This window comes from Sphaeramia orbicularis, chromosome 9 (assembly GCF_902148855.1).
Source record: "Sphaeramia orbicularis chromosome 9, fSphaOr1.1, whole genome shotgun sequence".
In the NCBI taxonomy this organism is placed as follows: Eukaryota; Metazoa; Chordata; class Actinopteri; order Kurtiformes; family Apogonidae; genus Sphaeramia; species Sphaeramia orbicularis.
Genome location: NC_043965.1, coordinates 24,715,644 through 24,738,717, shown reverse-complemented (window position 1 = coordinate 24,738,717; position 23,074 = coordinate 24,715,644). Strand labels below are relative to the sequence as shown.

Sequence of the window (23,074 nt, the reverse complement as noted above, 5' to 3'; positions counted from 1 at the left end):
AGCAGGACTTAAAATGAATGAAGGTGTGATTAAACTGGTGTGTGTTGAGAAAAAAAAAAGAACATGACAGCCATATGTCAAGTGAGACATTATGCCACGTTATGAATTGAATTAAAAGGGAATCATACAGTTAGACCACCCTTATTTTCTTCAATTTTGTGTTCATTTTAACACCTGGTACAACTAAAGGTACATTTGTGTGGGCAAATATGATGAAATAGCTCATAAGAGTTTAATTTCAGAGCTGATATCTAACCATTTTCCATGTTTTCTTGATAATAACCAAAATCACTTACATCCATAGTTATGGCATTGTGCTGCCAAAAACAGTGCTTTTAGGAATTCCATATTTTCTTCTCTGTCTGTTTTAGTCACATGATACACACAGGAGTTAGCACTTGATTGCACAACCATTGTTTTTGATGACTTTTGATGGTCTAATAATTTTTTCTGCGACTGTAAGTTCTATACGGACATCTGAGATCATAAAATAGGGCCTTGCATTGTGACAAAGTAACAGCCAAGTAATGCATCTGTTCCACTCATCATATTTTACCAAAGTCTATTTAAAATGACATCTCAGAGACAAGGATGGCACTTGTCAAATGCACGTTGCCATGGCTCCTCTGTCCTCGCCTTGACTCCTCTGCTGGGAAAGACATGGAATTGAGAAGAGGGGGCCTTTATTTGTGGTTAAATAAAAAAATAAAACATGCCTTCCCTTTGTCCTTTTTCTCAACGCTTTTCTTTGACCTTGAAGGTAAAAAATCACGAGGCCAAGGAAAGAAATAAGAAGTCAGTGGAGAAGACAACTGCTGCTGTGAAACTACTAAGGGGCTAGCAAAAGACTTCCTTTAAGCAATTGCTTTGAGACACCAAGGGAAGCTGAACTTCCCCTAACATTTTAGGAATGAATTGCACTGTTGAATTTACAATAAAGACATGAATTACATATACAAGTGACTATTTTTGGTAATTTCCTCAAACATTAAATGTGGGGCCAATCCCATGCCTCAGTGAGGTCCAGAAGCATGTTGGTTTTTTCTAATGCGATACACTGATTCAGAGAGATTTTCTAGATATTTTGAACCTGTAAATCAGGGGTGTCAAACTCATGTTGGTTCAGGGGCCACATACAGCCCAATATGACCTGAAGTGGGCCGGACCATTAAAATAATAACATGATAATATAGAAATGATGTCACTTCCAAAATTCACATGTCTAACTTCTGTGTTTTAGAGTGAAATTATATTATCAAAATGTTTACATTTACAAACTAACCTTTAAAAAAAAATTACAAACATGAACAACTGTGAACAAAATGAAATTTATTAAGAAAAAAAAATGCAGTTTTAACAATTTATGCCATTATTTGGCCTCAGCTTCTCATTTTCATGTGTTCATTACAACTTACAGTCGATCTAGAAATACACAAAACATTTAACAACAGGCAGAATATTAGTATAATTACACTGAATTGTCCTCAGACATTTCAGGTTATTCACATTTTTGTAAAAGCCTACTCTGTAAATGCAAACAGTTTTGTTTAATTTTACATTTTTCTACACAGAAACAAAGAAAAATTTGTGGTTTTCATTATGGTTAGTTTATTATGATAGGATTTTACTGGTCTGACCCACTTCAGATCGAACTGACCTTCATTTCAACATCCTTGATTGTTAATGTCTGTAATTTTTGCATTTCACTAATTCATCCCACGGGCTGGATTGGACCCTTTGGTGGGCCAGTTTTGGCCCCTGGGCCGCATGTTTGATACCCCTGCAGTAAATAATGAATATGATTGATTTTTGTCCATTTATGACCTTATAACAGTTGTTTTATTGCATGTGTTTACTTTTTAGCAAGTGCTGCTCAGATGTTTTGAGGCAAGAGGACGTAGATGACGATGTCCAATAACACACTATGGTTTAAATTTAGAATTTCAGAGTATTTCAATAAGTGCCCTAAAAAGGGTTAAAATTGCATTTGCAATTGCAAAATAGCATGCACTTAATTTTATGGCTATGTCGTTCTGGTCAGCTGTTTATCGTTTGCTTTCTGTTGCGAATTCCCTGATACATTCTCGTATCAGTAGCCTACACTGTTGAATTCCCCATTGACATCGAGCGTAAATGGGGAGTCTATGATGCAGCACCGAGCTGTTTTTTGTACTGCAGGGAAGCATGGTGGTCATTGGCTAAATGCATAAAATCATCCCACCCACACCCCCCCCCCCCGATGGACGTTCAGCATCTCTGGGGGTGAATGGGTCTGTAGGTGGGCCAGGATGCTGGACTTTGGACGCTGGATTGGATGAACTGTTTGAAAGAGTGGGTATTGGTCCGAAAGGCGGAACCCGTTTTGACTGACAGCAATGTTGAAACATACCAGCGTTGGAGCACATTGGAGTTCAGTCTGATGTGGATAGAGGAGGATAGCAGTGGAAGAGAGGTGGTTTACCAAAGTGCCGTGACTACATCAGCTGAAGAGAAAAAGGGTCAGGTCATACACCTGTCAATGTGTGTTGCTGTGGTTTTATGGTATAGATAAAGCATAACAGTCTCAATTAAGCATTTCTTTTATTTTCAATTGCTTTGCTGTAATACGACAAGTTTTATGATGGAGCCTTAAGATGAGCTTCCCCTGTTTTAAAACCAGCAGCCGCCTCTGCTTTAAGGGTTGTGTTGTCCGTACAAGATAAAAACACACACAACCTGGTGATGTTACTTCACTACAAAGGCTGGAAATAAAGAGAGAAAAGAAACGAAGATAATCAATGAATGATGCATATTAATAACATTAACCCATCTATACTGTATTCTCATTTATTTCTCATCTGGTTTAACTTACTTTCACTTTTTGAATGATTATCCCAAAGGCTGTCAATCAAACAAGACAGCAACACTGAAACATGAGGAAATACATAACCTCTCCTCTCCTCTCCTCTCCTCTCCTCTGCTCTCCTCTCCTCTCTTCTCCTCTCCTCTTAGGACACCCCTCCACCCAACATGTATGATATCTGTAGGACATTTGAGAAGGCTAAGAGACACTCCTCAGAGCCCAGAAGTGAAGGAGCGAAGAGACGACAGAGATGCTTCCTCTCTGCTGCACCGAGGGATACATTTGTTGAACAATGTGACTCAAATGTTCCAGGTATTCCATCCATCCATCCATCCATCCATCCATCCATCCATCCATCCATCCATCCATCCATCCATCCATCCATCCATCCATCCATCCATCCATCCATCCATCCACCTGTCTGACCATCCATCCATCCATCCATAAAAATTCATTTGGAATCAGTGCCATATGCCCCCCCCCATGCCTGTCCATCCATCCATCCATCATCCATCCATCCACCTGTCTGACCATCCATCATCCATAAATCCATCCATCCATCCAGCCATAAAAATTCATTTGGAATCAATGCCATATGCCCCCCCCACGCTTGTCCATCCATCCATCCATCCATCCATCCATCCATCCACCTGTCTGACCATCCATCATCCATCAATCCATCCATCCATCCATCCATCCATCCATAAAAATTCATTTGGAATCAGTGCCATATGCCCCCCCATGCCCGTCCATCCATCTATCCATCCATCCATCCACCTGTCTGACCATCCATCCATCCATAAATCCATCCATCCATCTATTCATCCATCCATCCATAAAAATTCATTTGGAATCAGTGCCATATGCCCCCCCCATGCCTGTCCATCCATCCATCCATCCATCCATCATCCATCCATCCATCCACCTGTCTGACCATCCATCATCCATAAATCCATCCATCCATCCATCCATCCATCCATCCATCCATCCATCCATCCATCCATCCATCCATCCATCCATCCATCCACAAAAATTCATTTGGAATCAGTGCCATATGCCCCCCCCACGCCCGTCCATCCATCCATCCATCCATCCATCCATCCATCCATCCATCCATAAAAAACCATTTGGATTCAGTACAGCTCCACCCTTTCAACATGATGCAGTCCAATTAGCTCCATCTCTGTGGGCCTCTAACCTAATATTTACCTCAATTACACTCCCATTGAAAAATGTTGTTTCAAAATTGATAGATTCATGACTTACTTGGATAATTTATGACTAGCCCCATTTTACCAAGGGACTCAACCCATGAGGCACCCCTAACCGTTTAACCAAAATCCAATTTGCATATAAATAGATTTGGACTGTTTGCCGAAGAGTTTCTTCTTCACACACACGCACACACACACACACACACACACACACACACACACACACACACACTTGGATAGGCAAATGCACAGAGTGGAATGTGTACTCGAAGTGAAATGTGCATATCGTCGCACACACATACAATAATTTAGACATTATTATGTAACTGTACATTAAGAAACACTATATTCCTCATTATGGTTGGTCGTCTGCAGTCACATTTTTGGGAATACAGAGCATTTAACTATTCTGTATTTCACCACATGAATACTCCAAGTCCCTGAAAAAGACTGAAAGTGGTTTTTATAATGATCTATAAACTTTGTATCATGGTATTTATAATATTTTTTTTTAAGGAGCTGGGTCGTTTTGGTATGTAGCTGTATTTCTGTAAACAGTTTTGATCTGTGAATGGTTTTAATCAGAAACCATCTCAATTTTATAAATATATTTGCTAGAAGCAGTCTACCATTCCTCATTTATTTTATACACAAACACCTTGCGAGTAAGTTCTGATGTAACACTAAACAAACAATTGATCAGCTGTTTCCCTAGCGTCTTTCTTTTCTTTTCTCTTATTAAGTGTGAATTCATGGAAGATGGTAGCAGCATATCCACTGGTCTGATGAAGAGCCCAAAGCATCCCTCTGTCTCATCCAAAAACAACTATCTCAGCTTTTTTAGATGGAAAACCACAATAGAAACTTCTACTTCCTCTGCTGTATGTACTGCATTTAATGTAACCTGTACTGTTGCCTACTGGTGAGACAACACTATGTAGCTTAGTTTAGTCTGTCCAAACCAGTTGATGGAAATGTACCTAATATGATCTTTTTTTTTTTTTTTTTTTTTGGTGAAATTCCTTCAACTTCTCTTGGCAGCTGAAGTTTGCCATTGGGTCAGACCAGCTGTCTTACTGTAAAACCATGTTAGACCTGTAATGGGCTTTTCTTCCATTTTTATATAGAAACTTCTTGTGCACTGAATTCAACCCCTAGAGTCCATAAGCAGAACTCAGCTGCCAGGGTTCTCACTCGCACAAAGTCCTGGCAGCACATCACGCCCACCCTCATCCACCGTCACTGGCTTCCATTCAAGTCCTGTATCTCATACTGAATCCTCCTCCTCGTCTCTACATCCCTTCATGCCCTTGCCCTCAGTACTTGTCAGACCTTTTCTGACCCTTTACCCTGGCCCAGATCTACAATGCTGCATCTATTGTGACTGTCCAAAAACTCCTGAGAGCCACCTTTTCACCAAGGCCTCATATATGGTTTAGTTTATGCTGCCCTCCTGACAATCTTTGGCACTATTGTTTTTGCTTGTGTACAGTATGTTTTTTTCCCCCTCCTCTATACACGGTCAGCATCTTCAGGTCCTTTGTCCTAAGGCTTAGCTGACTCAGTTTGGTAACATTTTCCAATTTCAATGTGAATACCATTTCCTTGAATTAAAATGGCTGTGGAGGAGGTTTGTTTTTGCTTGCATGGAGAGTGAATGTTTGTACATTTTTTTTTTTTTTTTATCAGACTCAATGTGGATTTTTGTTCAAGGTTCTTATCTCGGTATGACTTCCTGCTGTCTTTTTACCCTTTTCAACCGGCTGACCTATCGGTGTCTGTATGCCACGTCTAGGTGTTTGACAGGAGGGCTGTTTGGTTAGTCTGAGCTTTGATCACGTAACAGACAGATACAGATGAAAAAGACTGGCAAGCCCTGGTGGCTTTAAACTTATACTGTGGTACTTTTCCAGACTATATGAATGAGATGTAGCAAACCATGTGAAATCAAGCAACTACTTTTAACTGGAGTTACACCCTGTGGAAATACAGTCGCCGAAAAATATTATTGTTTATACCCTTGTTTTCTTCAGTCTCTTGTTCATTTTAATGCCTGGTACAACTAAAGGTACATTTGTTTGGACAAATATAATGATAACAACAAAAATAACTCCTAAAAGTTTACTTTAAGAGCTGATATCTAGCCATTTTCCATGTTTTCTTGATAATAACCAAAATCACTTCAGTTCTTACATCAATAGCTATGGCGTTCCATGTTTTCTTTTCTGTCTGTTTTAGTCACATGATACACACAGGAGTTAGTACTCGATTGCATAACCTTTGTTTTTGATGACTTCTGATGGTCTAATAATTTTTTCCTCGACTGTTTATGGTAGCATCTGAAGCTGGTCTCTGCATGTCTCTGTGTGTTCTTCAGGTCCTGGACACTACAACCCCAGTGTGAAATCCTTCCCACAAATGACTCTGATCTCCTCCAGAGAAGATCGATTCAAAGTCCCTATGAACACCAATCCTGGACCTGGTGCTTATCAGGTAAACATGCTATTAAAGTTATGGTTTCTCTCATACAACTCTGGTAGTCTCCATCACAGTCTTGTGCTACAATCCTGTTTTAGCAGCTGACGTTCAGTGTGTATGTGTGTGTCCTTGGGTTTTAATGACTCTATGTAATTATCTCTATAAATGAGAGTATGTCGGACCTGTTTGTGTGTGTTTTTGTCTGGTTTGTGCACAAGGGGCCACAAATATGTCTGACACTATCTGGTGTTGTGATCCTATCAGATTTCTCTCTTTGACCTTGAGCTGTGCGGAAGACATTGATTGCCTCGTAAAAAAAAATCCAAACTTCAATAAGTGTCTGTGGTTTTTCGACCAATCTCCATTTCTCCACCGATGCAACCCGAGGCTGAATGATGGAGTTTCCTGCTCAAAGAAGCTTTTAGTTTGTGGTAGAATCTGTTCTTAATTGACCTGCCTGGTTAAATAAAACCAAAGAAAGTGAGTGCATTTTTATTCAGTGTAATGTTGTTTAATGCAGTCATGTTAGAACACTGACAAAGACAAATGTACTTAATAGTTGAAGTATAATACAGCTGTAATGAAACCCAAGCAGAACTTAATCTCTCTCTGCTCTATTTTCAGTGCATTTTACTGTAACAATGTAAAATTCACAGCTTTGGGTTACCGCTGCTGGTGAATGTGTGTGAGAGATGATTGAAAGAGCTAATGCTGCTTCCAGTGTCTGCTGGCTTTGAGTGGTGAACATCAAAGACAAAACCACAGAGTCTGACTTGAACCTCACTACAAAGTTCATAGTCATGTTCATGTCCATGTTCATGGGTGTAATGTTATCACAGGGCTTTCTTCGCTTTCTCTCTGTCTCCGGGTAAGCGGTGTCTGTGAATTTATCCCCACAGCTTTTTTCTGTACTTCATTATCTCTGTCTGTCTCAGTAGTCGCTTTTCCATTGACCCTCAAATTGTGCAAATATAACTTGCGCATAAAAATTTACCAGATGGAAAAAGGACAATTTTGCCAAAAGTCTAATTTTTTGATCAAAAGTTTTTGCGCTGGCAAGAGGTGGTTTTTCAGGCGTAGCTCAAATGGTATATCACGCAAAACTGCAATGGAAAGACCTTTTTTCGGAACTAGAGTCAGGTGAATTAAAAAAACAAATGTTGACATACGTTACAACAAGCGCAGAAGAAGAAGAAATATATCACGGTATGTATGGACACACCAGGAAACCTAATCATTTTTTAATTTAGTACGAGATAGAGGGGTAATATATAATAATAATGAATATATCTGTAAATCAACACCATATTTACATTCGTCGCCATGTTTATGGAATGACCTCTCGTGTCACGTCACAATAATAAATAAACAAATCATCGCATTTGTGATTTAATGGAAAAACCGACATTACGCACTTCTATTTTTTTGACATTTAGTAAATATCGGTAAAGTATCGGTAAAGTAGATGTCCAGTGGAAAAGCAACTACTGTCTCCTTTTCCCTTGTTACTATCTCCATGCCTTTCTTTTTTATTTCTCTTAGTTATTTAGTAAAAGTTCAGTGGCTCAACTCACATGATAAAGATTAGAATGTGTCATAAAGACTCAATATGCCATGGGAGAACAGTGGCAGACTCTAGTTTCCTGGATGTATTTCATATTGGCTGTTGCTCTAGTCTTAATGAGCTGGTGATGAAAATCAGAAAATTAAATCTTATAATAAGTGGAGTTAAATAATTTCCTGCATACTGCTTATAAATCTAAATATGATTATTTTAATGTGTGGTGTGGTGTTTTAATGCGTGAGGTTAATTTCATCAGATTCCATGACAAAAACCCTTGTCTTTTTATGTTTAACCCCCACCATCTCTCCCCTATGTAGGTTAAGTTTAGCATTTTTTTTCCTTTTCCCTCTGAAATGTATCATAAATTATCCCGGCAAATGGTTGATTACAGATTCATCTTTCCTTTTTCGGATTTATGTATGTAAGGATTCATGTTCTTTCAGGAGTTTGATGGTTGTCAAAGGAATTAGCTATAATCTACCGTAAATCTACATGTCTTTAAAATAAGCACCTTTGTGACTTTCTTATGACTAAGAAAAGAAGATCTGGAAATAACTTGTAAGGTGTGAATTTCAGTCGTCTTCAAGTCGGATTAACACAACCGCAGTGTGAGAGTACTAAATCTGAGTAGTACAGACAGCTAGTGCATATTTTTTCCGCATACATTTTTATAACCTCTGTCTTCCTGTGTAGATATACTGTATTCGCATGGATGTTCCTTGATCAACGTATGCTGTGTTCTTTGCTCTATTATCTCTAGTCCGTGACTCTCACTTATAAGGAAACTGCTTCAGGAACTTTTCCACTGACAGCAGAGAGTAAAAAATGTCTCATAGTGTCTCATAGGATCCTCTCCTCTCCTCTCCTCTCCTCTCCTCTCCTCTCCTCTCCTCTCCTCTCCTCTCCTCTCCTCTCCTCTCCTCTCCTCTCCTCTCCTCTCCTCTCCTCTCCTCTCCTCTCCTCTCCTCTCCTCTCCTCTCCTCTCCTCTCCTCTCCTCTCCTCTCCTCTCCTCTCCTCTCCTCTCCTCTCCTCTCCTCTCCTCTCCTCTCCTCCCTCTTAAAGGTGGAAAACTCCCCCATAAAAGTAATTAATTCAACCGAATTAATTCAACTATGGCATTAAAAGTCAACATTCTCCCTTCTGGCTTGTCAAGTGTTTGTCTGCGGTTAGAAAACCAAAGAGTACTTTTAATGCTAGACAGATATTTAGCTCAAAGGGAAAATGTGTTGCTTTGGTTAAACTCTTATTATTTTTATTCTGTTTTGGCATTTTCTGCCTTTACTTAAGGATCTGTGAGCGGAAACAGGAAACAACAGTAGTAGGAGAATCACATGAGAGAAAAGTGTTCAAAGCAGAAGTTGAAGTGGGAATGTTATGGTTAATGATTGGTTGAATGAACCCTTTTGTTGCCCGACCATCCTGTAATATTTAGCGGTAACATGACTTTCGAGTTAACATGTAATAGTGAATCAAAGGATGAGTAGCATATTTTTTTCTATTTCTTGCATCAGGTACCTAATACCTAAGGTGTCCAGTGGAGTTTATATAGAGACTCTACTCACTAACAAAGATGTCTCTTCTGATTCATGCCTGATAGACTCTAATGCCATGCACTGCGTAAGACTCTATGGCTCTATTCAGCTTCAGAAGCACTGTGTCCCCTTTTTTCTGTCAGCGACTGCATGTCTAAGCTCTCGTCTCAGTAATTAGCCCTGTGACTGTGAATCCATACGACACCACAGGCCGTACAGAGTTAAAGATGGTGTGAAGTGGTGCAGAGAAAGAGCGAGATAAGAGAGTGTGGAAGACAAGTAGGCAGGGACAGCGGGGTGATAGCTATCCGAGAGGCTGGAAAGGGTTGGAGGGAAAGGCGAGACAGGGACAGAGGTGAGACGACGATTTCAAAGTGCAGAAAACGACGAGGAGAAATTAAGCAGAGCGACAGACAGCAGCGAATAGAGCAGTTGAAGAGGGTAGTTAAATTCAAAACAGCTGAAATGTGTTCTGAGGGCCTGCAATCTGAAGCAGTAATCGGCGACATAATGGAATAGAAGCTATTGCAGCAGCAGCAGCAGCAGTGTGTGCATTTGTGCATCCATATATGTATGTGTGTGTAATGTCACAAAGCTATCTACTTGAGTGGCATTAGGCCACAGTGAGGATTCATTTAGTGCTTCCATTAAATGCACCATGTGTGATACCTGCTTCTGGAAAGCAGGCTTGATTACCTTTCTCACACATGGAAATGTTCTTATTGGTTAAGCTTAATTTAAGGGGGAGAGAGAGAGAGAGAGAGAGAGAGAGAGAGAGAGAGAGAGAGATAGAGAGAGAGAGAGAGAGAGAGAGAGAGAGAGAGAGAGAGAGAGAGAGAGAGAGAGAGAGAGAGAGAGAGAGAAGTACAGATGGAACACAAGAAGGACACGGGGAGGAGATGTCAAGCAAAAACAAATATTAATTAAATGCTGTGATTTTTGCCTGTGTATAAGCCACATAAAAAGCACAAGAAAAGCTAAAGTTTATCTTCATTATGAGTCAGAACAGAAGGTGTCCTTAACACAGATGACATTTTATCAAACCTTCCTCAGGTAGTGCTCCTCCATGTGAGCTTTTTTGTTATTCTTTTATTTTTAGAGCTTTCAAGTTCGAAGCACTACAATACGAGACTTTCTAATTGTGTTTTTTTTTTTTTTTTTTTTTTTTTTACAAGGACAGAGAGGTTATATTCGTTTTATTATAAATTAATATGCAATGTACTTCCCCCCCACCTCTATTGTTGTGTAATTCATTACAAACAGCCCTTACAAGGTTTCCTCTGTGAGGTTTGCATGTTTGAGACACTACAGGTTGGAGTTTTTCGTAATGAATTGCATGTGGTTTCCGAGCCCCCCAGAGAGAGACTAAAGTAGATATGGAAAACAAATCAATGAATGAATAATTGTTGGTGTTTAATGGTTTGCATCAGCAGGACAACAACACTGGTTAACTGTTCAAATGCTTCAATGACATGTAAATGATGTTTACATGTGCTAGCCCAGGGACCTCTTGTGACGACGGTGGACTGACACAAATGGACTCCAAGTGTCAGGCTCTCTCTTGTTTCTCATGAGCTTGAAGCAGGCACAAGCATTCAGAAGCTAATTTAAATAATTGGCTCTGATCGAGTAGTTATTTTATCACATTGTCATTGTAGTGGCAAATGAATAAGTAGCACCTAAACAAATTTTTTTTTTTCAATGAATCGTTTTAATAATCGAGTCCCCGGAAGCGAAAAAAAAAAGTTATAAAAAATGAAAAGTTGCTTTTTAAATTGCTTATTTGATGTAGAACAAACTGAGCGCTCCCAATTCCTGAGGGATTTGAAGCAAACTAAAACAGTTGTCTCCAGGTTACCACTTCCACACGTCATGCCACATTTACATGGCATTGAACATTTGTATTGTAGTGTTTTCATGGTGATGAGCAGCACCACTAATGCTGTCACTATAATGAACTCTTAGTTGATGACTAACTTTCATAAAAAATATTGCGATTACCAATTTAAGTTCCTTTTTCAGTCCATTTTATGTCACTAGAGTATTATACATTTGTACACAAACAGTACACCTATTGAAGAAATGCCATTTACTGGCACTGAGTTCAGGAACACATAAATCAATTTCTGCTCTCCTTTTGCAAACAAAAATCACACAGAGCAGATTTGACAGAAAAGAGTTACATACACAAAGCTTAGCCAATGAAATTACTGATAATGACAAGCACCAAAAAGTAAAGTGCCTTGAGATTAAGGGGCACAACACGGTGACGCCAATAAAGGAGTATCAGTCGTATCTGGCACGCTGTTGAAATAGTGAGAAAAAAATATATCTGTTAGTTTCATACAGTGAAGCGGGGATAATTATCTAGATTACATAAAAATAATAACAATTTGCTCCAATTACTGCGATAAAGCAATTGTGTAACTGTGAAAGGCTTCGTAGACACCAGAGTGATTTTTGAGGTTTAATCCCCAGTTAATGGAGTTTTTGGTTCCGTACATCTGAATTGTTTTTCTTCCATGGGCATCATGTTGAAGACGATGACCAAATAAAAAGCAAAAAAAACAAAAGTTTTAGAACTGGACGTTTTGGTTTTTTATGTATCTGTGAGTAGAAAGATATGTCAAGTTCCTGTAAAATTCTAAAGGGAATGAACATGAAGTTGTGTGACGTGTGTATGTGTAAGCTGTGCTCTGTATGTGTCATGTACTGTATGTCTGTTGTGGGAAAGCCCTCTTTCTTCTGTGCTTGTGTGTACACTTGTACACGTCTGTGTCGAGGCTGAATAACATAATCACCAACTCCCTGCATAGATCCCCCATTTTCCTTCTGCCCTCTTTGACCTAGTGAAACATCCCATAATCTCCCCCATCATTGCCATGCTGATGCTGTTGTAACTTCCAAGGGTTCTTCCTCATCTTCCCGACCTCCTGGGCAACCCTGAGGGTGACCTGGAGTTGAACCCACAACCCTTTTCCCATTAGGATCAATATCGAGATGTGAGCGGCTCCGCCAATGTGCCTAAATCCTGCCGCGGTATCTTTGGCATACTGATGTGTGCGTGCGTATGTGTGTGTGTGTGTGTGTGTGTGTGTGTGTGTGTGTTCAGTAAAGCAGGGGGAGGTGGTGAGAAGTTAAAGAAAGAGAGAGCTTTGATAACATAGAGGAGGTGCATTCCTCAGGCAGTGCTCAGGTAGAGAGGAGGGTGGATAAGGTGTGCATGTAGAGCATATATGCATGTGTGTGCAGGAGAAAGAGAAAAAAAGAAATTGTGTTTTTTTTAGGTTTTTTTTTTTTTTTGACAACTTTGATATTGAGGTGACTTTAAGGTTAGACTTTGAAGTGCTTATAAGATTTTCTTCGGTTTTTTTTTTCTGTCTGCTTTTCTAATGTTTCATCATTAACCCCGTATGGTATGAGTGGTGTGACTAGTACTGGGTAGTTACGTTCAATACTTTAATAGATTAAATTACACAATGAATGTAATTTTTATCTGTTATTTACTGTGAAAATAAGTATAATTTACAGTTACTAGTCAATGATTACAAAGGCATTACATTCAAGTGTATTATTTTCTTTAAAAAGCTTACTTGTAGAATATAACACACTTTCTGTTGCATCTTGTCGCCATGGAAGAACGTCTTCCTTTGCATTATTTCTAAACAATGCAGGACAACAAATCTGTGGAGAGCATCACCATTAAGGGTAGCATGACTTCCATGAACCTACATCTACATCTCATTTAACATTATATGCTCAACATTTGACCACTGTTTTTGATTCTCCTTTATAACAGTTGTACAGGCTCTCGTCTTCCAGTAAAATCAATGTACATTACTCTAAGCAACTTGAGTGTACGCTGCCTGATTAAAATGTATGATTTCAGGACATTCCAGCTCTATTACCAAGTATTTGTCAAATGTAATAAGTTCCATTGATCTAACGAAGCAATTCCAATGGTTCAATTCCATTTTAATTTGTGTTTCTAGTAAACTTTGAGCAATTTCAGATGTAACCCAACACTATGATGTTTTATCTTGTATGCTATTACTGTTTCACTGGTCCCACACTGCAAACCAGAATGATAAAAAAATAATAATCCTGTGTGTGTGCGCTATATTTTACATGTTCACCTGTTCAATTTTCATGATCCCTTTCACTTCTCACAGTAGAAAGAGTTGAGCCCTGATGTGTGTGAGTGGAACTACTGCCTGGATGCGCTGCCATTTGGGTTTTGTTTAAAATTAAAATTGTAGTACTTTCATAAATACTGACAGTTTCACACTGCGTTGACCTTTTTTTATTGACACTGTAAACACCGTGTGGTAGCAATGGCTGCAGAAATACTCGATAAACACAGGGAGAAAAAAATTTAAAATAAAACAAGTGGTGCCAGGCACAACAAACCCCGCCCCTTGCACATATTGTAGCTTATTTTGGCATGGATCCAGCTGATGTCATCATGTCTATGCATGTGCTGATGTCAGCATATCGATTCCCTCTATATATGTGCAAAGTTTGAAGTAAATTGAAACAAAATTGATGTTTTTATAGACATGTGAAATTTCACCCATTATAAGTGAATGGGAAAAAAAAAAAGACTTACAAAATTCATAAAAATTGAAACTTTGACCCACTTATCCCAAAATGTAATAATGTATTCTTCATGACTGGCAATATATAAACCAAATTTGGTATGAATTCAACTAATGGTTTTGCTACTACAGACATTTGAAATTTTGCCCATTATAAGTAAACAGGAAAAAAAAAGATTTAAAAAAATTCATCAAAAGGTTTTACTTTGACCTACTGTTCCCAAAATGTAATCGGATCTATTCAGGGTCACTGGCAATCTATAAACCCAATTTGGTATGAATTCAACCAATAGTTTTGCTGCTAGAGTGTTAAACAAACAAACCTAACCAAAAACACTACCCCTTGCTTCCCCTTCAGGGGCTGGGGGAAAAAAGAAAGGTGAGCAAGCCATGCATGTAATAAAAATTTGTCTATTCTAATTTTTGCCTTAGCTCACAAATGTAGAAAATATATTTGAAAATAAATGAAAGACATTACATTGAGCCAAATATAACTGTAATATTCAGTTGATTATTTTTTTCTGACCTGTCTGTTTCACAGAAGACTGTATAAAGTAACATGAGGTCACTGACTTCACTGTAAATAAAGTTACTTGAAAGGATGCAGCTTATTTGTTTATTTAATGCAGTAAATAAGTGATTAGTGAAAAACAAGTATTGTCATTCATGTATAGTAAGACAACCATTCATCATTTGTCACAGAATCATATTTTGCCCACACACTGGCCTCCTGTTGTTTACTCTTTTATTTGTTCAGCACAGTCTTTCTCTGTTTAAATAGATATTTGTGGCCACATGTTGACAGATGAATTTTAATGACTGTGTTATCAGTATTTAAAATGCTGCAGTTTGCTCTTAATATGTAAATCATGTGTTAAACTATAACCGTGTGTATGTTTGTCAATATAAATGTCTCTGTTCTATGCAGTCGTGGGAGGACTACTGGTAAAATGTGTCTCATTCCAGATTACAGAGGGTAGTCTCTTAAATGTAATTCATAATGTAGTTGCTAAAGTGAGTGACATATTTTAAATACATACATTAAATTACTTCATCACTGTCCTGCATTATATGTAACAGTGTTAATAAATCTGAAATTCATACAATACTGATACTCAAAGTGGCCTGGACTGAGGAGTCACTCCAAAACTAAATTAACACTTTAGTGAAGTGCAAATACAGAGGCAGTGTGTTGTCTCTGCAACAAAGGGTAAAGGAATATTTTGCTTAGCATCAAATTATTGTGAAAACCAGAATACAAAAAATACAATTTCACAGTAGAACATTTTGTCTCCATTTCTTTCTGAAGTGCACTTCTTTGCCTTGCAACTCATTTTATTGGAATAAAAACAGCCCCAATACAGTGTAGTCTGTTTTCCACATCATGAAACAGGTCAAAAGTTAGAACATAAATATCTAAAAAGTACTAGGAGGATGTAAACCTCTGCCACGGCAGCTACATACGTACATATATACTAGTAATAATACTGGCTTTATGGAGATAATGCTTAGCAACAACTGCATATGTTTTATTACTGTGACCTTAACCTTTGACCTTTCAAAATCAAACTTTTTATGGCACTAGAACAAACATCCTCCATTTAAAAAGTTGGTGCATCCATTCCGTTCTCCTCAGTGGGCGTAGTCAGAAGGGTTGAGAACATTATGTAAGTTAGAAAGTAGATTTAAAAGGTCTACAGAGGATAATAATTATACAGTTGTGTTCATAAGTTTACATACTCAGCAGAATTTCTGATTCTTTGGCCATTTTTCACATAATATGAATGATAATGCAAAAATATTTCTTTCACTCATGGCTAGTGGTTGGATGAAGCCATTTATTATCAAACAAATGTGTTTGCTCTTTTTAAATCATACTGACAACAGAAACTATCCATATGACTCTGATCTAAAGTTTCCATACCCTAGTTCTTAATCCTCTGTATCGGCCCCTTTAACATCAATGACAGTCTTTTGTGGTAGTTGTGGATGAGGCTCTTTATTTTCTCAGATGGTAAAGCTGCCCATTCTTCTTGGCAAAACACCTTCAGTTCCTATAAGATTTTGTTTTTTCTTGCATGTTTGAGACCTTCCCAAAATGGCTCAATGATATTAAGGACAAGAGACTGAGATGACCACTCTTTCACCTTCACTTTTTTTCTGCTGTAGCCAATGACAGGTGGACTTGGACTTATGTTTTGGGTCATTGTCACGTTGGAACATCCAAGACCGTCCCATGCACATTCTGTCAGGGTTTGTAAACTATGAGCACAACTGAAATACTTATATATAGTATTACAAACTGCATTATTTTACAGATAACTAATTGTATTTTATTATAAATTGCTTTACTTTCCCAGTTGTTCTTACTTCCTTCACATGAGATGTGATTTGTTAGATAAAAAGTCCCTTTATTCTTGACGTGTATGAAATGTCATTTTGTTTTCGGTATGTTCAGGGGATATGTAGCTTGTGAAAAATAGGTCCAGTTTTTATTTGATTGATGGGGCAGTGGAGAAACCATGTGACACTGATACAGGAAATGACTCTTTATTGAAGCTTCTTGTTTCTCTAAACCATCTATTGACTAAATCTTTTGACAAGTATGTGCTTTTATGTGAGTTTTTATAGAATTTTCCTTTGACGTTTGATGTAAAATGGGCATAATGTAATCATCTCACTGTTATCAAGAGCAGACGCACAAACATCTGGGCTCATTCAGTCATTTTCCAATCTGCTTAATACTCTGGAGAGTCATGAGGAGGCTGGAGTCTGAAGGTGGAGTACAGCCTGGATGCGTCACCAGTTCATCACAGGGCTGACATACAGAGATGTACAACCAGTCACTCTCACATTCACACCTACTGGTGATTTAGAGTCACTAATGAACCTATTAAGGTTCACCTATTGGGCGACACAATGGTGTAGTGGTTAGCACTTCTGTCTCACAGCAAGAACATTCAAGGTTTGATTCTCTGTCTGTTCTGTTCTTTCTGTCTTCTGTCTCCCCCACCATTAATAACAGGCAATATACAGGTTAATTACAGGTAAAAAGTGCTAATGCTAATCACTAATGTTAACTTAAAAAGACCATCCACCGCCGACCAAAACCATCTGCTGATCTAAAATGTTGAATACTTGTTGATCCACTAATCCTATCAATACTTCCAAATAATTGATGTAAAATGCAGTTTGTCATCTTTTCATGGTCATCAGATATGACCCATTTGGATGTTCACAGGCTCCATAGTGAACATGGAAACCCTGTCATCTTCTACAACATTGATTCACCAGTAAAACCAATAGAGTTTATGTTCAGTTAATGATAGATTTGGCTCAAAAAGTCACTTTTTCTTCAGTTTTCTCTGTTTTGATATAATAACCTTTAAATTTACCTTGAGTTTTAGTGAACATCTAAATGAAATATAGGAAAATACATGATTTACAGTGAAACATGCAAAATACAAAGGATAACATTACAATACGGAATTTCAGGAAATGTTGATACTGGCACAAGGAACCAATGATTAAATTTTGGTGGGGATTGGGAGGTGGAGTGGGGGGGACTGATTTGCCTTGGCGCAGGTCTGCATTCTCCGAGTGCTTTTCTAGTTTATTTATTTATTTTATTCTCGTTTAAGAGCCTTGGGGGTGGGGGGATACATTTCTTTTTGTGTCTATGTTTGTAAGTTGTCAGTCAAACATTGTAATTCCGTCCTGTAGTGTTGGATGTGGACAGGTAGGCTACACTATGTCGTCCCAGTGGCGGCTGCTTGTCTTTCAGAGAGGGGAAGCCCATTGTCGGTGTACATAAAAAAAAAAAGGTCAAGTTATTTAAACATAAATTCGGCCCTTTGTTCCTTTTTAAGAAAATGGTCAGTGACCTTATCGTACCAAGTAAACAAGAAAACGCTGAAATTATGTTAAATTGAAACAAGGAAGTACAATGAGTGTGTTTTATTTACAGTGCAAGAAATGAACAAGTAATTTTGTAGTGGTTTCTCTCTCGATTTCACAGCAGAATGCACGATGGTATTAAACTGAACTGTGTCAAGTGAAGGAGTAGATCTCAAATAGCTGTCAATCAAATGGGATTCAGCCTTTCAACTGATCCTCCAATCAGCATGTGGAAGCCCAGTGTCCAGCCCAGCCAAGCTCCGCCCACAGCTCCATTTACCCCCAGAGACGCCGGTCATCCGGGGGTGGGACAACATCGTGGCATTTATCCATTTACTGTCCAGTTTTGAGGCAATGAAAAAAACTGTTCCACTCAGTCCCATTGAAGTGCATGGACACCAAGCTTCTTCAGGCAAATGCACTGAGCAGAGATCATATGAGAAAACAGCGCAACGGGAATGTATGAGAAGTGAACAACATCGCGTCCGTTGAATTGTGATAAAGCTGATTCTGAACGAACTCGCCTGTGAGATGAACGTGTTCTAACACATTTGTAGTCAATGAAATGTCAACACAACCGTACATATTTGACCATTTAATTTTCGTAGTTTGAGGGGAAGCCGAGCTTCCCTTGCAGTCTATGAGAAATCACCTCTGCTATGTCCATAATACTAGGAGTTTATGAGAAACCAATGTTACCTTCAAAGTGAATAATACAGACACTTCCAGTAACCTGCTAGTTTTATGTAACTATCTCTGTTGTTATTACCACCTATCTGAACTGTAACTGTAGATCATGGGTGTCAAACTCATTTCAGTTCAGGGGCCACATGCAGCCTCATATTTTATAAAGTGGGCCGGACCAGTAAAATAATATAAATAACATAAATAATAGGATAACAACTTATGAATAATGTCAACTCCAAAGTTTTTTCTGTTTTTGAGTGAAAAAAAGTCAAATTCCATTATGAAAATGTTTACATCTACAAACAGTACTTGAACATAACATGATCAAATATGAACAACCTGCAAATTAAAAAAAAAAAAAGTGCAATTTTAACAATATTACACCTTAGTTTATAATTTATACATTTGCATTATAACTTACAGATCACAGTGGATCTAGTAACAGGCAGAATGTTGGTAAAATTAGAGTGCTGTGAAGACATTTCAGGTTGTTCCCATTTTTTGTAAAAGGCTAGTCTGTAAATGTAAACATTTTTGTGGAATTTTAACTTTTTAAAAACTGAAACAGAGAAAAATTTGCGGTTTTCTTTATTTATAGGTTATTATGATAGTATTTTACTGGTCTGACCCATTTTAGATTGAATTTACCTAAAATTATTTTACTGTCCTTGATTTTTAATAGCTTCAGTGTAATTTCAGTGTTACTTTTGCATTTCACAAATTCATTCCAGGGGCCAGATTGGACCCTTTGGCGGGCCAGTTTTGGCCCCCGGGCCGCATGTTTGACACCTGTGCTGTAGATAAACACAGTTACTCGTACACTAATCTCCTAACCAGGTGTACTCATCCTCTTCTTCACGCTCTATATTTCAACAAACCACATTATTGTGTCTTGTTCGTCATCTCTTCTGTGTCTCCCCTTGTCTCTGCAGCTGAGTCCAGGTATGATGAACACGGTCCTGAAGGGCACCTTCAACGTGACGCTCGACAACCCCCTGGACCCCTGCGGTTCCCCCCGTGTGGCTCCTGGCCTCGTGATGGCACAAAGGACCATTAACGGCGTCTCACCCAACACTTCATTGCTACGAGCGCTTCGTAGAGCTCTTTAGCGGGTCACAGTGTAGGGGTGAGAGGTGAGTTGGGTAAAAGGTCAGTGTGGAGGTCATCACATTTCAATTCACATTCTGGAGATATTTCATGAATATTAATGCTTTTATCCATCTCAGTGGAATGTATAATAGATAATGAGTGAGCGCTATTATTCAATTATTGAATTAGATTACTTTGACTGTTAATCAAAGGGAAACAGAGGTGTCTGTGGCATCATGATGAACTTCTTATTTACAGCTGTTACACTAGTGTTCCACTTCAGATTGAAGCCTGAAGAGATTTTCTAAACAAGATGCTTTAGATTAATTGTGTTAATGACAATAATCACTGAAGCATTTTATATTGTAGCTTGTTGGATCCTTCTCCTACTGGCAGTATTCATCTATCCTCTCACTTATTTTTTGAGAGGTTACTTAAGTAGTCTTTCCAGTTTGTGTTTGTTTTGTTTGTGGGTGTGTATGTGTCTGATCTTAAACTTGCCATCAAATCAGAAAACACAATAGATGCGTAGAACAGCTGTTTTGGTGATCTTGTTTTTTTTTTTTTTACTGCACCAAAATCCCCTTTGCAGTTACTGTAACAGTTAATTTACCAATTAAAGCAGCTAATAACTTGTACGTTTTTGAATATTACATTTATTTGCTCTATATGCTGAGTAATTTTCTCATTTTTCTCTTACTGTTACAGTTTGGAGGAAGGTGACGGCTCTTAAGCGTGTGAGAAAAAAAAAACCTAAAACCGACTCTGTATATGCTTCTTTTCTCATTCTTCACTTTCTGTAGTGACAAACTTAGCACACTGATTCAGCTGTTTTTTTGTGGATCATTCACTTCTGTATAAACCGCTCTGCTAATCAAACACAATTAAAAGGGCATTAATGTTGAAACTGGGTGATGAGTTTGCAAAGCATGTTACTCTTACAAGTTCCCCTCATTCTTACAACACTTATCATCCATCCACATGATACATCTGTCTTTTCTAAGGATAAATGACAAAGATTAAAAATGTTTTGTCGTACCTGTCACACTGATTGTACTGTGAAGCCCATACTGACAAGTGACAGTAAAGACTGGGAGTTCACGTGTCTTAAGTCTGCCTTTTGACACCGTCCTGAGTGGTGGATTGTCAGATATCATATTTAATGACAATGAACCACAAGACTATTGCTATACAGACAAATGCTATTGGAATTTCTAAAGATTTGTTGCCATGCATTATTGCTTAGCATGCATAAATCATAAAGCTATTCATTATGTATATTTGTGCTGACTACCCAGAATAGGTGTGAAAGTCAAATAGAAGACTAATAACTTAGGGTCCAGTTTTGTTCTACAATGATATGCTTTGCTCATTAATCAAATAACCCTCACCTTTTATTTAATACACACATGCTGCAAAATAAGGAAGGATATTTATTTTATATTCACAAATTCAGTGTAATCCTGCCTGTATTAGTACTAGTTTGTATTTTAGGTGCGAATTTAACCCAAGAGGAATTTTTAATGCTTTGGTCTTTATGAGTATAAGATGGCAATAATGAAAATGAAGAGGAGAAACATGTTTTATAGAGCATAGGAAATCATGCCATTATTTATATGTTCAGGTTGTAATTACCTTACTGTAATGGGTGTTTTTTACAACCAACTCCAAATTTCTTAAGCACAAGCTGACTCATTTTTAAGTACTGATTATCTGTAATGAAGCTAGAGAGATTTATGGGTAGTTATATAGAGTTACAGGGCCAGAACACCAAAAAGATTGTGGGAAAATCAGTGCAAATGACACTAAAATATAGCCTGTAATAGCTTGTGAGGTTTGAATTGACTGTAGACTGTGCAGCCAAGCACATTCTGACAATGTTACACCTGTGTCATTTTCATGGCTGTAAATTAGGGAATATTCATACATTTGGTGAAAATTGGCCCCTTTCTATTTAAATGCAACCTTGTAAAGAGCCAAATGAGGTGCTTCGGGCATTGGGTCAGGATGCCTCGGGGACACCTCCCTGGAGAGGTGCTTCGGGCATGTCCAACTGGGAGGAGACCCCAGGGTGGGCCCAGGACACACTGGAGGGAGTATATCTATCAGCTGGACTGGGAACACCTAGTATCCCCACAGAGGAGCTAGAGGAGGTGAGTGGGGAGAGGGAAGTCTGGGAGTGGGATGGATGGATGGATGGATGGATGGATGGATGGATGGAAGGACGGACGGATGGGCATGAGGGCAAGCATATGGATGGAAGGACGGACGGACGGATGGATGGGCATGAGGGCAGGCATATGGATGGGTGGATGGATGGATGGATGGGCATGGGGGCGGGCATTTGGATGGAAGGATGGGCATGGGGCCGGGCATATGGATGGATGGATGGATGGATGGATAGGCATGGAGCAGGCAGATGGATAGATGGATGGATGGACAGGCATGGGACGGAAGGATGGATGGACAGGTATAAAGCAGGTGGATAGATGGATGGATGGATGGGCATGGGATGGATGGATGGATGGATGGATGGATGGACGGATGGACAGGTATAAAGCAGGCGGATGGATGGATGGATGGATGGGCATGGGGGCGGGCATTTGGATGGATGGATGGGCATGGGGCCGGGCATATGGATGGATGGATGGATAGGCATGGAGCAGGCAGATGGATGGATGGATGGATGGATGGACAGGCATGGAGCAGGCGGATGGATGGATGGGCATGGGGGTGGGCATATGGATGGATGGATGGATGGATGGATGGATGGACAGGCATGGGACAGAAGGATGGATGGACAGGTATAAAGCAGGCGGATGGATGGATGGATGGACAGGCATGGAACAGATGGATAGATGGATGGATGGGCATGGGATGGATGGATGGATGGATGGATGGATGGACGGATGGACAGGTATAAAGCAGGCGGATGGATGGATGGATGGATGGGCATGGGGGCGGGCATTTGGATGGATGGATGGGCATGGGGCCGGGCATATGGATAGATGGATGGATGGATAGGCATGGAGCAGGCAGATGGATGGATGGATGGACAGGCATGGAGCAGGTGGATGGATGGATGGGCATGGGGGTGGGCATATGGATGGATGGATGGACGGGCAGGGGACGGATGGATGGATGGACGGACGGATGGATGGACAGGTATAAA

General features: G+C 39.2%; 1 protein-coding gene across 1 annotated transcript in view; it reads left to right on the top strand.

Annotated features, from left to right (window-relative positions):
* stpg2 (sperm-tail PG-rich repeat containing 2) overlaps nucleotides 1-21,028 on the top strand; it is a 72,990-nt gene extending 51,962 nt beyond the window's left edge. The window contains exons 11-14 of the mRNA XM_030143791.1: nucleotides 2,992-3,154; nucleotides 6,434-6,549; nucleotides 19,746-19,946; nucleotides 20,611-21,028. Of these exons, the coding sequence (XP_029999651.1) occupies nucleotides 2,992-3,154; nucleotides 6,434-6,549; nucleotides 19,746-19,922 (456 nt within the window). The 3' untranslated portion in view covers nucleotides 19,923-19,946; nucleotides 20,611-21,028. The remainder of the gene's footprint in view (nucleotides 1-2,991; nucleotides 3,155-6,433; nucleotides 6,550-19,745; nucleotides 19,947-20,610) is intronic.
* The last annotated feature ends 2,046 nt before the right edge of the window (nucleotides 21,029-23,074 follow it).